Source organism: Sipha flava, unplaced genomic scaffold (assembly GCF_003268045.1).
Source record: "Sipha flava isolate LNK unplaced genomic scaffold, YSA_version1 604_pilon_pilon, whole genome shotgun sequence".
Taxonomy (NCBI): Eukaryota; Metazoa; Arthropoda; class Insecta; order Hemiptera; family Aphididae; genus Sipha; species Sipha flava.
Genome location: NW_020273582.1, coordinates 18,568 through 36,356, shown reverse-complemented (window position 1 = coordinate 36,356; position 17,789 = coordinate 18,568). Strand labels below are relative to the sequence as shown.

At 26.4% G+C, this 17,789-nt stretch overlaps 2 protein-coding genes across 2 annotated transcripts in view; both read right to left on the bottom strand.

Moving 5' to 3' along the window:
* Positions 1-208: 208 nt before the first annotated feature.
* Positions 209-3,996, bottom strand: LOC112691342 (general odorant-binding protein 28a). Its single transcript, XM_025565520.1, has 7 exons — positions 3,754-3,996; positions 2,764-2,845; positions 1,973-2,025; positions 1,867-1,902; positions 1,673-1,790; positions 595-665; positions 209-407 (listed from the first exon to the last, which is right to left on the bottom strand). Exons 1-7 carry the CDS (start codon positions 3,802-3,804, stop codon positions 336-338), a joined length of 483 nt encoding a protein of 160 aa, XP_025421305.1. The 5' UTR covers positions 3,805-3,996; the 3' UTR covers positions 209-335.
* A 208-nt stretch (positions 3,997-4,204) lies between these two features.
* Positions 4,205-17,789, bottom strand: part of LOC112691341 — an 18,161-nt gene continuing 4,576 nt past the window's right edge. The window contains exons 3-7 of the mRNA XM_025565519.1: positions 5,757-5,809; positions 5,429-5,464; positions 5,234-5,348; positions 4,488-4,570; positions 4,205-4,388 (exon numbers count right to left, since the gene is read on the bottom strand). Of these exons, the coding sequence (XP_025421304.1) occupies positions 4,374-4,388; positions 4,488-4,570; positions 5,234-5,348; positions 5,429-5,464; positions 5,757-5,809 (302 nt within the window). The 3' untranslated portion in view covers positions 4,205-4,373. The remainder of the gene's footprint in view (positions 4,389-4,487; positions 4,571-5,233; positions 5,349-5,428; positions 5,465-5,756; positions 5,810-17,789) is intronic.

Sequence of the window (17,789 nt, the reverse complement as noted above, 5' to 3'; positions counted from 1 at the left end):
TAAAGATTATGTAGTTTACACAATGCACATCGGTATACGTTAAAACGTTATAAACATGAATATGTGATTATGACTTAAAAATGTATAAAATATATCTAAAATTCATAATAAGTAAGGATTTGCATTAACTTATTTTTTAACAATTTGTTAAAGAGCTCTATTAAAATTGTTAAAACACTCATTGTTGATATTTTAAATTAACGCAGACTATTCGGATTAAATAGTTTTTTTATTGTCAGCCATGTAATGTTTACAAGCCCAGAGTATTAAATTAGTTATTAAAAAGGAATATAATTTAAATAATCGTTTATTGATGCTTAAATAGCTTAAATAATTTATACGCTGTGTCTGAATTTCGGTGAAACATTTCGTCTTGAACGGCTGCCAGGTCCACCGGATAATCCAGCCTATAAAAAATTGAAATATTTCACATTAACACTAATATCTATTACATTTTTGAAAACCAAATATGTATCACTCGAATGTACACAATGGTCATAATAGAAAAACCATCAGAGAATATTTGAATATAAATATCTCTCGACTACCGTCGTGATCTGGAAACAACGTATAGGTATTATCTGTGCAGCTTACTTTTTGAGCTTCCTCTACGATGCAAGTAGTTACGACACCGGCTAAAGTACATTCATCAGACGCGGATTGCGCTGAAAACGGTACTCGAATTAGAATACATTTAATCATCTCAAGGAGAATATTGCATATAAATAATAAATATTTTATTAATTCATTAATCCGTTATTTATCAAGACTTAAAAATGTCTGGTGGTTGTTCGACCTTAGTTGAAGGTTTTTTTAAACATGTATAGCATGTGTTTTAACGAACAAAATGTAATATAGTTATATTTTTATATTTCTTTAAATCATACTCAATAAACAAATATTATCGGTCACAGCAATATAAAATATTCATAGGTACCTCACAATATCAACCATCTTATAGTAAAAAGAAACAAAATTAACCGTTTCGGTTCTTTCCACGGGGAAATTAAATAATATCCAGGATTAGGGATCGATTATTTAAAATGAAAATCGAGTCGCACTATTATTAGTTAGTATTCACTGTTGATATTATATGAATATTGAAAATTGGGTTAAAATATTTGGATGTCATATCAAAAATAATTAAATTCAATACTTAGGTATCATACTTTCAGGTTACATAATTTTTCATGTACGCAACAGTCAAGAAAGGGAACTAAAAATTAAGGAAGTTGATAGACCAGACGGTGTTCGAAAATAGTTCAATAACATCGGTGTGCGTATATTTATTTATTTATTTTGGTACCAAAAGATATATCTATTTTTTTTTTTTTGATTCCAAACGATTTCACGCAAGATTTTTGTTAGTACAAGTTACCCGTAGCACAATAAAAGAACAAATCTAAACCCGAGTATAAATTTATGGTGAATCAATTTAATTTAAGAAAACATGAAACTGCTAAAAAGGTGTTTCACCGTAATACCTTTATTTTATTTATAATCAATTATCAGTAATCAGATTCAAAGAGATAAGTCGATTTATACTTGTAGCATGCTACAAATTTATAAAACATTATGTCTTATGCATTTATTACAGCTTGGAAAAAAACATATAATTACAATACAATATTATAGCATTACAATTTATTATCGTTATTATTATTGTTATTACCTTTCTTTGCGCAGACGTCGATCAAGTCCTTTGCCTTTTTCATCATCGTTTGGTTTGTCCCGTAATACGTCTGTGCTACTTTGGTTGCCTCTTCCACCGAAAACTTGCCTTTATTAATCTGACCACCACACATGAAACGTATAATTAATCCATGTCTAACATAATAAGTACGTGAGCATTTATAATTTACTTACTACATTAACTTTTCTCATCAAGCAACCCATCATACACTAAAAATAAAATGTTTGAAAATAAATGTTTTTACGTTTTAAAATAATTATACTTAATTTAAAAACATACTTTTTCAGCTTGTGACTTTGGTATACTCATCGAGCGAAACCCTTTAAGTGCGTCTAAAATTCAGTAATTAATCATTTTATAACGTTATTTGATGTTTATATCGTATCATACACCACACTGGAGTGTTCAAACAAATTAATATTATTATGAAAAAAAAAAAAACCCTTAAAATGGCATTTTCTTATTTGCTTGGCATAACTGAGGATATTTCTAATATTATGGACTTGGAAGTACTTCAAAAAAGTAGATATTTTAGAAATTTTTATCATAAATACATCGTTTTAAATTCAACGAAATTAAGAAATAAATATTAAAAACAAATAATATATCTAAAAAATGTTATAAAAAATTTAAAAAAATAAATTATATTTATCGGTCATCTCAAAATTTAAAATGTTTATAAATCATTGATATCAAAATCAATAATAATTTTAAATGATTTAAAACCCATTCTCGTGGTGTCAATCACGTATAACTTTTATAACGGTTAAATTCTCAGACCTTAGCAATATTATAAAAACGCTTTCATTATCTTGGCACTTTAACAAGAACAGAGGGGTTCAGTTGAGGTGTACCTATATTTTATAGGAAGACATACATTGTGTGTGTGTTTTAATTGAAGTCGCAAACATAAAAATAATTACTTCGTATACGCGATACCGCGATTGATATTATATCGATGTTATTATCATAACGCTATCAATATCATTATTAATAATATCATTATCGATACCAATATAAATGCATATTAAGCAGTAATCATAAGTGTAATTATTTAAAATATCAATTACCGCCAGATAGCTTTGTTTCTGCAATGCAACTCTGGAATATTGACGCGGAACGGTCATTTGAGTTTTGTGAGTTGTTGTCGCACTAGAATAATAAATACTTTCATTTAGGTAAGTCTCATATATAGTTTCTATGTGAATACATGTATCTGTTTAAAAAGTTATTAATTTTTACCCTAGCAAATGAATACAAGGATTCAATTCCGTATATTATTGCAATGAGTATAAAGATTAACATTTTATTTTATCATTTTATCAATTTCTATATATTAACGAATAATTATATTCTGTATGTACCTAAAACGTTTTTACAATATACTAATTTTCTTATAAGCTGTTCATTAAACACAGAAATATTTTCAGAGAACACGTAATAGTATGCTTATTCGAACGGAATATTTTCACCTAAAAATTTTTTTTCTGAGTAAAATTCATGATCTAAAGTAGTTACCATATTTTTTAGTTATTTATCGTACTCTCTACAAATAAAATACATCTAGTTTATTTGGAACAAGTATTAAACAAAATTAAAACATTAAATTCCGAACACAATGTCATACAATTTACTATGATAAAATAGTAATTTTAAACTTTGTACAGTTTATTGTAAAAATCGAACAAGGGCACCGTACAAGAACATTAATAAAATTCTGTACCTCGCATTTACCAGCTTTTATTCAATAGAAAATATGTGCAGTAACTTTTTCTTTAAATTATGTTATCTATTATGGCAATACGAGTATTTTATTCCAATGAACGAATATGATTTTGTAAAATATGTACATTTATTGGAATTTTTCTCGTTAATATATTCGTTAACAATATACTGTATAGATATTAAAATAATTTCAATACAATTGTATTTTTTATGAAAGAGTTAAAAATTCGAATAACTATGTACATAATATTTAATATAGTTTAAAAACTAACACTATGGTGCGGTATACATACAATACTATACTCTACAATGTAGAAATATGTTGTTGGACTTACAAAAACGATGGTAATGGTCCAGCACAACAACACTACTTTAAGTGCGTACATCTTGGCGTTAGTTGATCGGTATTTGCGAATTTTTAGTTATACTATTATGATTTATCACAGACACAGTTCGACGAAGGAATAATTCGTTTTACTTCACTTTAATGTTTATATACTGTACGACCGAGTAAAAAAAAAAATAAAAATAAAAAAAAAGGAGTAATTAAAACTCGAGGAATTTCCACTCCCAAACGGAAATCGTCACAATAAAATAGTTTTAAAGAATTATAATTGTTCTAACGATTGAATATAAAATGCCATATCATCGTTCACCAATTGCATCACAGTATTTTATATTTGACATACATAATTATTTTGATATTTTACAATTTTGTACGATAAGTACAAACGTGTCAAGGATATCGGATCAAGGAAACCGGAAAATATCATTTAAATCCTAAAGTGTGACAGTCAAATAACTATAGATTATAATGTAAACGCTTAAAAATTAAATTACACAGAAAACCTTATCAGGCAATTAACATGACACAACATCGCGAATTGCTATTCTAAAAAAATAATGTTCGATGTGCTTCTCGAATATTTGTTCCAATCCTTTGCAGTGCCCGCCATTACAATACATTCGCCTGAAAGAACAAATTTTATTAATTTCACGATAAATAAATAAAGTGCAAAAATAATAATAAAAAAAATGTCTATAATTTTGTTTCTCAACGAAAACTTACGTCTTTTGTTCGTTTGTTTATGCATGCCGTCACTTCATAAGCATATCCACAAGTCGCAATAACGTCTAATGATACTTTTTGAGCTACAATCAATAAATTTATTATTTTATTTATTTTTTTTTTAATACATATTTTGTTGGATCACAATAAGTTAAACTAACATGAACGCGCATCTATTAAGCCTTTATTTATTTTTCTAACATAATGATAGGAATTTATATTTTGTTTATTACACAGAGAAATCGGCGACAGCTTATTAATTATCAAAAACCGTTTAACTGTTTTTTATTGGGGTGATATAAAATAGTATCTTGATTTCGACATGATTACTGATTACGTCCGTATAGAATTCCAAACATTTGTTGCGAATATTTAAAAGAGGATTTTTTAAAAAAAAGATTTTGACATTTGTTAAAATTTGATCTTTAATGCAATCTATCTTCATTTAGAAAACAGTACGTATTGCATCTTGTTGAAACTTGAACATAAATGAGTAAAAATAAATATGCTCTGTTTTCACGATTTTTAGTTGTTTAAAAAATACTTCCGTTATTATTTTCATTCGAGCCATAAAATAGCCATTTACGATTTGCTTTGAGTAATTTTGCTATTCCAGCTTATGGGATGTCATATTTTTCAAGCCAATTCACGCTTTTTCGGCATCGAAATATTCATATAATGACTAATCATCATTGATATAAATCGAAAATTACAAAAATAAAACAGATAGGTATTGTTTTACATACCTTCTTCGTAACAACTGTCATTAATTTTATTTATCAAGTCTTCGGGCCATTCCGACCAGTGCTTCTTCAACGCTAATTTTGTTCCAGTTTTATTGTACGTACCGTCGTCGTTCAACTGAAACAAATCGAACGCATTCAGAGCAAGTCCACTTTTATTTTACACAAAATACAATGTCACCGGGAGAGAAAATTTACCATTCCCAATTTGTTGATCATGCACTTCATCAAACACTGAAAAAAAAAATAAAAATAATTTCAATTTCACACATACAACAAGAGAAACGACAGTATTAATAATAATTATACATTGAACTTTGAAATGAATTAATATATTAAGTGGTTTTTATATATTTATATATATATAGTTTCACGTGATGTAGGTGAATTGTTTCTTTCGTTTCTTTATCGACCTAATTATTACGTGCTAACCGCAATAAATTCAATACGTGATCGATCAAAATGAATAATGCATTTAGACAATTGCTCTTAAACCAATTATACTACTGAATCAACGATAAATTACCTTTCCACTTTCCGAAGTTGGTACTGCATAAGATTTAGCTATGACAAGATCATCTAAAAAACAAATAAAAAAAAAATTTTCACTTTGATATATTGGAAAGAACATAGTGCATTTTTTTAAATACTGATTTTCTGTGTAAAAACTTTTTTACTTTGAGGAATAGACTATACCATTTACTATACCAGGACAGGGGCATATTTTAGGAGGGGGATTGCCCTCCCCCTGAATCCATATTTAATGAATCGATTATATGTGAGATACACATTTCAAATTTTTTTAATATGGATCATTCTATAATGAAAACAAATTACACGTAGCTGTGAATACTGAATTGGGTTTTTTGTCGAGTCCAAACTTAGTGAAAAATCAAATAAAACATAATTGTAACTTTCAAAACACATACAGATGTTAAAAAAAAACTACACAAAAGTCGATTCTAAGTGGATCCGGAATTAGATAAAAAAAAAAAAAAACACAAATATTAAAGATTCACCTGATTTAAATATTGCCAAAAATTTTATTTGTACATTTTGAGCATGAATTCAAGATAAAATTTGAGTCCTCCCCCCCTAGAAGTAAATCTAAATACACTTCTATACCAGACTTGCACGTATACTAGTGGTTGAATGTTGATAGGATTTGGTGATCGATAGTGGTTATAGTTGGTTAAGTTATTTGGGCAAGTTGATTCGCTCATATTAAGGAGTACAGTTAATGTACATATTTGGTAGATACAAGGATATATATTTTTAATTTTATTTAATTGAAATATATTTAATTATACACTTATTTTATACACCTTTACGTAAAATGTGTTCTTCCTCAACCATAAAACACAATTTCTACTACTTTGATAATATATATATATATATATATATATATATATATATATATATATTTAATAAAATATATGATTATCTTTTCTTTTACTTTTACTTAAGCTTAAATCAATATAATATTATAACAACCGAAAAAATATGGATAAATCTTTATACTCAATTATTAATTAATTTATATTATTATTTTATCCTAAATTCCACGTTTAAAAAGTATTGAATTTATTTGGTAATATATATTTATTTTGTAAAATAAACAAAGTATGAAATTATTGTTGGTCATTTTTTATAATTTAATCTAGTTAAATGAATCGCAAATATCACAGTAATGAACTTTTTATAATACATATAATGTACTTAAAACTTAATGCAGTAATTTAATAGGAATGGTCATGGTTCGATGGTATATTTATTTCGCATCAGTGCAGATGATAAAATAAATATTAAAAATATTATTGAATAGAAACAAAACATATTTCGTTTTTGTTTTTTTTTTTTTTTTTTTTTTTTTTTATTATTAATCAGACATATAAATAATGTATAAACGATCTAAAAATAAAACTGATTGATAAGTAATTCGATCTTAAAACACACAAGCTAACTATATAGGCGCTTAAAAGTTTTTAATTTATCTAGAATGTTCCTTTTACTTAATACACTTAGTGAAACAAGATCACACGTATTGTAATGCATTCGAGTTTTAGACATATTCATTTTATCTAATATCACATAAAATAAGTAAATTAATTATATACATCATTATGGTTATTTAAAAAATTAATAAATTGACATTATTTGTGCGCACAGTGAATTTTATAATAGGTATATATATATATTTTTCTCTACTATAGATCATACAATAGTATATACTCATATAGTATAGATATTAGATCTTCCTACTCTATTTATATCATGTAAAAAACTAATAGTTACCATTTGAAATATTTTAATTTGTCAGACAATAATGTCATATCACCCCTGTGTCATAGCATTGGTACCAGGTTTGATTAAAATAATTATACAATACACTGTCCTCATAAAACTGACTTACGAAAACAATATGAATTTGATTATATAAATATTTTAAATTTAATTTCAAAACACTATATACATTACATAGCATTAAGGAAAGACTCTATGTAATCGTTTCTTTCTCAATTTAACATACATTTATTACTATAAAATACTTATTCTGTTGTGTTATATCTTTTACTTTATGTCTAATAATGATTTATGTTTAACTTTTATTTCTGAAGTTTATATTTCATACTTTTTTTTTTACATTTTGTTGTATTTATTCACAGATTATACATTTTTTAAATTTTCTATAATTTATAATTCTAAAGCTCTATACAAATCTGTCATTAATAATTATAATCATATTTATATAATAACCCTAGACTTCCAAGCGAGAATTCTCAGTGAGGCCCAGTATTAATTTTTGAGAAATAAATAAATATTAATATTAAGGTTTTTCTGAAACTAATCAAATACCATTTTTAATACAACTGATTTTTTGTTTAAACGTTTGTGTTCGACCCTGTAAACTCGTTATTTAGACACTTCCTTTCAAAAATGATCATGCCTAATTAATGTATTGAATTAATCTTCAGCTATATTTCAATTGTGTTTTAAAGTACATTGGTCGTATACCAACGATTTAAGCTTCGACGAACATTTTTAAGAAAAACGAGTTTTCGCAACACTGAATACGTATAGTCACATATTTATATATATATATAATTATACCTAGCAATAACAGAGCTTAGTTGTTGAAATTCCCCTTTTCTTTTTTTTTTTACAACTAATTATTTATTACTTGAACTCTGAGGTAGTAATAAATTATCACATAAGTAACACAGTATAATAAATAGGGAAGCCAAAACAAAAAAGGTATGTTATTTCCGTTGAAACCCGATTGAGCACGGTCTCTATTTTGAAACAATCTGATTGAGCACGATCCTTAATATTTAATAGCCCAATTGAACACAGTCAAACGAATGCAACGTTGCCAGTTTTTCTATCCGACTACAACCAGGCTACAAGCGTCTTTTGAAATACTCGTATACGTAATCGTTGTGCTTTATAAGTCGTATGAGAGGTATTTAACCTTAGAGCATGTTGCATGGTCATTATTTTCATTTATGATTTCCCATCTCTTGAAAAGTGGCACGAGTCTAAGGAAAATCGATAAATAATATAAGAGTTGTTTAGGAAACGACATAATCGTAAAATCAAAATAGGTACATCTATGCATTGGCGATTACGATTATCTGTTAAATTGGATATTATTTGTTATCTACACAAAATATAGAAGCGGGCTTTTGTATTTTTAGCTATAGTAACTTAGACTCAATAGTATCAGGCGTTAGTGGTTAGTGGTTGTTTGTCGTTACACGTTACACCGTTTTATTTTAGACATTTTTACTTTTTTTATATACGTCGAACGCGATGGAAATAATGAAATAAAAGTTATTGTATCAGAGCGAGGAAAAGAATTAGCCAATGTTGGAGCTTTTAACTATTGATTTATTGGATTCATAAAAAAAAGCGAGTTATTAAAATAGCGATATACGAAAAATAATTGTACAGCTATGACTTATTCTGGGCCAGATAAAAATATTATTATTAAATCAAGTGGACAACATAATCATGTAGGAAATTCACATAGTAAATTAGAAAGGCAAGTATTACGTGAAAATTTTAAAAAACGTGCTGAAGAGTCACTGTCAACTCAACCTTTAAAATTGATCAGAAACGAAATTTTAATTAATTTAGAACTATCTTCAATTGTTCATAGATTTAAAAACAGTTCTATGTATGATGGACGACGAAAAATACTTCCCGAATTGCCGAAGTCAACGGAAGACGTTTTTTTATTGTTAAATTTAATGAAAACTTAAGAAGATTTTAAGTTTCATGGACAACAAATTCATACATATTCCTGCAGACAATAGTTTTTTATGTATTACTTGTGATTTCAACCTACAATTTATGATTAAATATGATTGTATTGATTTTTTTGTGATTGTACATTTAATTACGCACCTAAATATTTTGTACAACTAGATAGTATTTATGGATTTAAAAATGGTTATTATTTGCCGTTGGTTTGTTTTTTTTATTCAAAAAATCAAAAGATATATATAAATAAATGTGGATATTCCTACAAGACGTATGTATAAAATATATAGGAAGTCAGTTCATAGTAAAAAATTACACGTTGATTTTGAAAAAGCTGCCCACCAAGCCGCGTATGAAGTTTTGGAAAAAGTACAATTAATAGCTTCTCAATTTCATTTAGGCCAATAATGGTAGCAAAAAATAAGTATAAAATAATTTCAAATCAAATAATCATACATTAATTGTATTCTTAATTATTATAGATAAACAGCGATTCTATTCTCAAAATAGCCTATAAAAAAGAAAATGATGAAGTAGGAAATTGGATAAAGTTTTTTTTTGGGTTAGCTTTTATTCCCAATCATGAAGTAGCCGATGCATTCGTCGAACTCATGAGTGTCTTTCCAAATGATAGAGTCTGCTCAGAATTTAGCAATTATATTTTTAATAATTATATAGATGACGAATCTCCATTTCCCTCAAATAAATGGACTAAAGAACCTATGTTTGATCCAAGGTACATCATCCAAAATCTAATTATTAAATACAAAAAAAATGTTAATTTAATTTCAACCTTTTTAATTTAATACAAATTTAATTTGTATATTTTTAGAACAACAAATGCGGTTGAACGTATTCAAATAATTTACAATTCACGATTCTACAAGTCTCACCCACACATACACTTGGTAATTATGGTTTTACAAGAAACTCAAGCTGAAACGATGACGAAAATTCGGTCAATTGAAACTGACTGTCGTAAAAATATGAGTTTTATTGAAATGCAAAAAAAATAACTATCATGGCTTACAATGAATATTTAAAAAATAAACATTCTAAAGATTTACTAAAATATTTATTAAAAGTGGGAAATAATTATTTAGGGATACCAATTTAAAACGTTGACAAGTAATAAAAATTGTATAACATAGTACAAATATTATTTATTATATTAAGTATTTCTTATTTTATCATGCATTTTTTTTTTACATACATTTTTTTTTAAAAAAATGATATTATGAATTACTTCTAACAATTAACTTTTTGATCAATCTGTTCTGAACATGAATTATACATATATTTGTAAAATAATTTAATACATTTAATACATACATTTAATTTATACACTAATAAATACTTTGATGATTATTATAAAATAATTCTTGTAAATATTTCAATATTTTTTTAAATTATTATTTTGTTGTGTGGGGCGGCAACGTTGTACGTATTTCTATGCCCAATCGTGTTAAATTTTGGATTTCTATTGTTTAATTGTATCTGTGCTCCATCGGATAATAAAAAAAGATAAACTGTGCTCAATCGGGTTCCAACCGTTATTTCCGACCACCCATTTGTGCCAAATTTACTTGTGTAAACATTTTACGACCCGGTTAATTTATATACAGCAGTGGTTTTCAACCTGGTGATCGTGACCTCCAATAGGTACGCGAATCATAGGTTTGGGGATCGCCAAAAATAATTGTTGAAATTATTTTTCCATATTATTTAAAAATAAAATAAAGTTAATTATCTATTTTGCGAAACTTTTAAGTGTAAATTAATTTAAATCGTTTATCATGTAAATAATTTATCGGTAATTAAATAAAATTTTGATAAAAAAATAACATTTTTTTTTTTTTTGAAGGAATTGCATTTCAAAAAAATTAAATTTGGGGTTCGGGATTCGAAAAAGGTTGAAAATCACTGATATATTTATATTCTGTACAATTATCTGAACTTCCGTTATAAGAACCCTCTATTTTTCGGATGTTATTTCGTTTCAAAATAATATTACAATAAATTAATATATTTTTTTCTCCAATAATAATAATAAAAATATTAATAGTTATAATAATAATCAATACGATTTTATTTAAATGATAGTTAATTATAGTCAATTGTACGATTTTTTTTTTAAATAATTATCAATAATACATATTTTTTTAAAACAGTAATAATTAGTAGGTATACATTTTGAATTCACCAAATCGTGTATTTAAAATGTTTACGTAGGTAAATTTGGCGCAAATGGGCTGTCGGAAATAACATTTCCAAATTTATAGAGACATGTATGGTTATCCGCAATTATGTTTAGTTGTTCAGTATCTTTCTAGATCAACTAAAACACTTCTCTACCATGAAATAAATAGTGGAACCTAGTTTAATAATGTAGTTAGTTTTATAAATTGGTAATAAACACAAAAAAATGTAAATACTGACTACAAACGTACCATTTGAATTATGAACAAGGGAAAAATAGAATAACAATAATCTCAATAATCTCATGGTATAGAACAAGGGCATAGATAAATAAAGGAGTTCCGAAGGTTAAATATGTCTAGGTTATATTTACATTTTATTTATACAATCAATGCTCAACAATTAGTTACGGTTCGTCAAAACGTTTATCAAAGTGCTTAATTTTTTTTTCTCAAAAGTAATACAAATTAAATTGATATTAGTATACTAATGCGATTAAAAATAAAAAAATAAATAAATTTTAATGAACATATAGGTAAAGTCGATGAAAACCATCATTATAAACAGTGCCGCAAAAACCGGGTGTGCAGAGTGTGCCGTGCACACAGGCCCCGAGGTTTACATAAATTTGGGAGGGCCCCCTAATCCCAGCCTGAAATAAACTACACTTTACAAACACACAATTATTTAATAATAAAAAGAAAATTTTTTAAAATTCAGGTAAGGTTGTTATAATATTTTAGAATAATATAATATTTATTTAACAATGAGTCCATTGAATATTTGAGTAGGCATACAAAATACCTACCTAAACTACTTAAATAAATTTACTACATAAATATGTAGTGAAGTATAATATACAACAGTTATAGGCAGTGATGTATTGCTAAAATAAATCATAGGTGTACGCCTTATTTCATGTAGTATTTCATGTACCATATTTCATATGGTAGGAACAAAAAAAAAACTTCTCACTTCGCTCGAACAATATTCACTTTACTTGTATTCACTTAAAACCAAATAGAATATTATACTTTTGTATTTATTCTGTAATACTTCTGCATGGTAAATAAATGGACTAATTATTTTATTAAGTGTTTATTGATTTTTAATTTAACTACTCTTCATATCTCTATCTATTTTTAAAGTTAGAAAGCACGTGTTTATGGTATAATTTTATAAGATGACATACAAACAAATTTCAGGCTTAGCTTGAATTTTATATCACGTTTGTTACTGTCACATTGGCAAAAAAATTTAAACAAGAAAAATTTAATAAAAAAAAAATATATCATGATTACTTTTTTTGTTACGTCAGTATTTTCCAAACACTTGTTTTGTTTTCATTATTCGGATCTATATCTGGGTGACATAATTTACTTCTATTATCTTCTGTTGATCTATGATTTATCATCCACGAATTCACATAGTTTTTGGGATCTCACTTTTCTAATGAAAACAAATTGGAATTTTTTATAAAAAAAAAAAAGAAAAATAATAATACATCCGATACCGAATCACGTCATAAATATAACCAAAAGTTTTACTATTTATATTTATCAAATCACAAGCTACACGCTAGATACGGCTGTATACCAGCGTATCATTATTTTCTCATAAGTTATACGTCATGGATAAAAATAGCGTATTGGGTATACGCCGTATACCTTCGTATATCCTCCAATACACCACTGGTTATAGGTATTTAGTTTGATATATATACATATATAATACACTAACTAATGTAAAACGTCTTTTAAAATCTAAAAAATTGATATTTAAGTTGAACAAAAATAAATCCTAAGAAGGGACCCAATATAATTACCGTTCACGGACCTCTTATTTTATAGTTGCGGCACTGATTATAAATATGGATTATTTCGGGAATCGACCTCGATCTCATCCAACTAATCGTGCATATTATGATTATTATCATTATTATAACTAAACTAACAGTACTGACAATATAGTATGTTATTTTCCTAGTGCGTAACAAATACTGCGTTCTTTCGACGTAATTGTGATAATTTACGAATGATAAATGAAACGTTGAAGTTTAAGTTCAAACAATGTCGAGTTGTATTACAATGTTTTCTCAACGATGTGTTTTTTAATAATTATGATAATTACCTATTAGTCTAATATTGTCTAATTAGATTCCGTTAAGATAGAATTCATTAATTTATATCAAAATGTAATAATTTATCCAATCTCAATTTAAGATACATCGAAAATTTAACCAATATTTGATTTATAATTATACATTTAGAACGTTTAATAATTTAACAATATATTTACAACGCTGTTTACATTTTTATTTAATAAAAACTATGCCAATAAATTAATTAATAAATTATTATAAATTATGATTTAATGATATGTTTTACACATTATAATGTACTTTCATTATAGGTTTGATTACAAATAAAAAACTTACCATTTATCTATGAATAATATAATAACTTTTATATTTTATTGGTAATAAATATCAATGCTTAACAAAGGTTAAATATTACAATATATAGTACCTAATTTTTATAAGCTTAGTTTATTTTCAAAATTAATATTTGTATTTATTAAGTAAACATTTAAATGAATAAGCATTTGTTCATTTGCTTTGGTAATTTTCGAATTGATTAATTAGTGCTTATTAATTGAGATACAGATATTTTATGTAACACACCGTTAGGAATATTTGAATATTTTATTATAGAATCTTTATACTGATGTATGTATTTATTACGGTTAAAGTTACTACTGAAAAGTAACGTTTGATTTTTTTTAAATATAATAAAATATTAAGTTTAGTTCACTTCCATGGTTTGTTAATAATTTGAATAAATAATTTTGTACCAGTTAATGGATAATCAATTGTTTGATTTGTAAATGTATTTAAATGAGTGTTTGTTACTTCTGTTGAAAGTATAATCATAAAGATAAAAACTACCTATATAGTTAATAGGTAGCAGAACTCAGAAGTATAATGTCAAGTAATTAATAGAGTTTGTATTATAATTAAACGGTCTTACATTAATCAAAATGTTATTGTTCTCAGTAGGTTACGGTCTTTAAAACTACATTTCTCAGGTAATAAACCTTAACTTTACGTAAAATTATAATTAAAAATATGGCGATTCATATAAGTATTGATGTAAAGTATACATCATATTTAGAATATGAGACTTTGCGCAATAATGTTTAATCACAACCACAATACCCTGTAATGGTTATCTCTGCGCAGTCATCGTGTTGAAAGTAAATGAGTCTAACCGAAATCATTATTTGAATCCATTGAGTTTCGAACGATTCATTGGTTTAATTCTCAAGTCCAACACAGAAAATAACTATTTTATTAAATTTAAACTAAAATATCGTATCATAGACTATCACTGATGAATCATATATTTTGAAAATGAATAAAATTAGGAAATCCAACCAGGACATATATAATAATTTCCATCCTTGGTGTTCTATGTTCAAATATGTGAAGCATATCATTTTAATAAGCGAGTAGAAATTACTTAACTGTATCGATTATAACAAACGTAAATTCCTCACAAGGTGTCAGACGGACGAGAGATATTTGTCTGAAATACATCTACTGATAATAATAATATAGTTTATAAATATTATCATAGTTAAATTTTTAACATTCCCCATTGAAAAATATTAAGAACGAATTTTGTTTCAAACATATTGTTGGTTACTATTATGATTATGAAATATAATTATCAGTATAATAAGTTATTCGTAAAAGTTTTTTACCATAATCTTTCCGATGATATGATTTTTATTTTTTAATAAACAAATTATCTGTTATTCATTTCCCGTACGAAGTATTATTTTGTATTATATTAGATAGATTACACTTCGCATTTTCGTTATTTTTCCTAATTATAGGAATGAAAAACAAACAATTTTGGGTGCATGGGCACCATAGGCGTAGAATGGTGGGGGCTAAGGGGGCTATAGCCTCCCCAGAATTTATTTGATAATTCAAATTTTAAATTATTCATTTATTTATACATTGCATCATATTATCGACATCATAACATTAATAACAATAATAATATTTTGTTAATTGTTATATACCTCCATCTTCTATATTATAATCATCAGAAGACAATAATAACGTTATCGCCGTCCATAGAAATTTCTGGAAAAAATAATGACTTCCAAATTTATATAAGCTGTTACAAGTAGCACTTACAATTCTAATAAGTTCTGCTTCTCGCGAAAGATCATTTTCGGTAATGCGGCGAATAAAAACATGGCTACGAAATTCTATGAGTAACAATAGATTTTCAAATCTATCATTACTTCATATTGAAAGGGACTTGGCTAATAATATTAAGTCTGAAGAGGTTCTTAATATATTTGCAGTGTTGGAAATAGATAATGTAAAATTTTTCTAGATAAAGATAATAGATAAAAAAATTAAAATATCTAGATAAAGATAAAAGATAATTTCATTTTTATCTAGATAAAAAAAAGATATTTTCAAAAAATGTTATTTTTTGGTCAATATTTCATATTCTAAAATATCTATGAAGACTCAATTATAATCAGGAGCGTATTTATAAATGTCTTATGGGAGGGGGGGGGGTAGAAACAAAAAGTTCAAAGTATACATAGTTATAACTTTTCCATCTCAACAAAACTGTCGTTATTCATAACCAAATAATTAAAACACAAGTGCTTGATAGAAACATAAACTTTTATCACACAAATTTATAATAAAACATATTTTTAAATATAATTTTTTTAATTACAATAACTGAAGACGTTTGGGGTGTTTATTAGCATATGCATCAACTACTTCTTCAGGTCTTATAATTATTACAGGGTGTATATTAAGGTGTATTCAGGGTGTATACAATGGTAATCCGTTTAATCGATGGTATTATATTATCATGATATATTGATATTCCAGTATTTCACCGTGTGCCGTGCGTGAAAAAGGGCCTACAATAATAAATTAAGTATAAAATACGTTGATTGGGGGGGGGGCACAGACTCCGTGAGCCCACCTCTTAAATACGTCTCTGATTATAATCATTATTATCAATAGGTACCTAGGTGTTTAATGTTTATTGTAGTAATGAAGTGTACCATTAAGCAGTATTTATAAATAATGTACAATATATAATGACAGTTAATCACTAAAATGTTACAGAAAAAAAAAATGAAAATTGCTCTGTACGTATCAGGACGAATACAGAATACATAACAAAATATTTTAAGTTAACAATATTGTTTTCCATATAATATTAATTTGATGATTTTCATTATTTTATAAGTGGTTACGACTTTACGGGTTCCAAAAGTGAAGTAATAACTATTCAGCGTATGAGTTACGAGTGTATACTAAAATCAAATACCTACTATATTTGGAACTTTCATGAAAAAATAAGAAATTAAGTTTAAAAATATCAAAAATATTTTCCCGACATGAAAATACAAATAAAATGACATACCAAGAAATAATAATTACTTATTAATAATACACGAATAATGATTATTACAAAATCTATATGTATAAAAGAAAGTCAGGTTATTTACAGAATGTATAATTCAAGGACGGCTGGACCAATTTTGATGATCTCTGATTTGTTGTACATATATATTCCAATAATTGAATGTATATGGCGTGTTAAAGTTAACATATTTTATCTACAACAAAAAAAAATTTAAAGGTAAAATTTAGTCGTTATCAAAGTTACAAAGTTGATTATTGTAATTTTTGAGTGAAGTATTAAATAGAATTCAAAATGTTGTGGAATGAAAAAACAAATCCCGTTATACCGACATAATTGTTGTAAAAAATTGGTAAAAATTTCCAAAATGTATAATATTTTAAGATTTCTATTATAGATATACTAAAAAAATATTTCCATTTATCATATAATGCAATTAATCTTAAAATCAGCACTAATGTGGAAAATAATGCAGTTAGATAGTACTTATTGAACACAAAAGTTTAGTTTTAAAGCGGATTTTTGTGCTGGTAGTCAGTCCGTTACGTGAAGTTAGCGGAGAAAGGTAAGCCCCCCCCCCGTAACTTTTTATTGGTCTTGGCACTAATTTTGAAAAT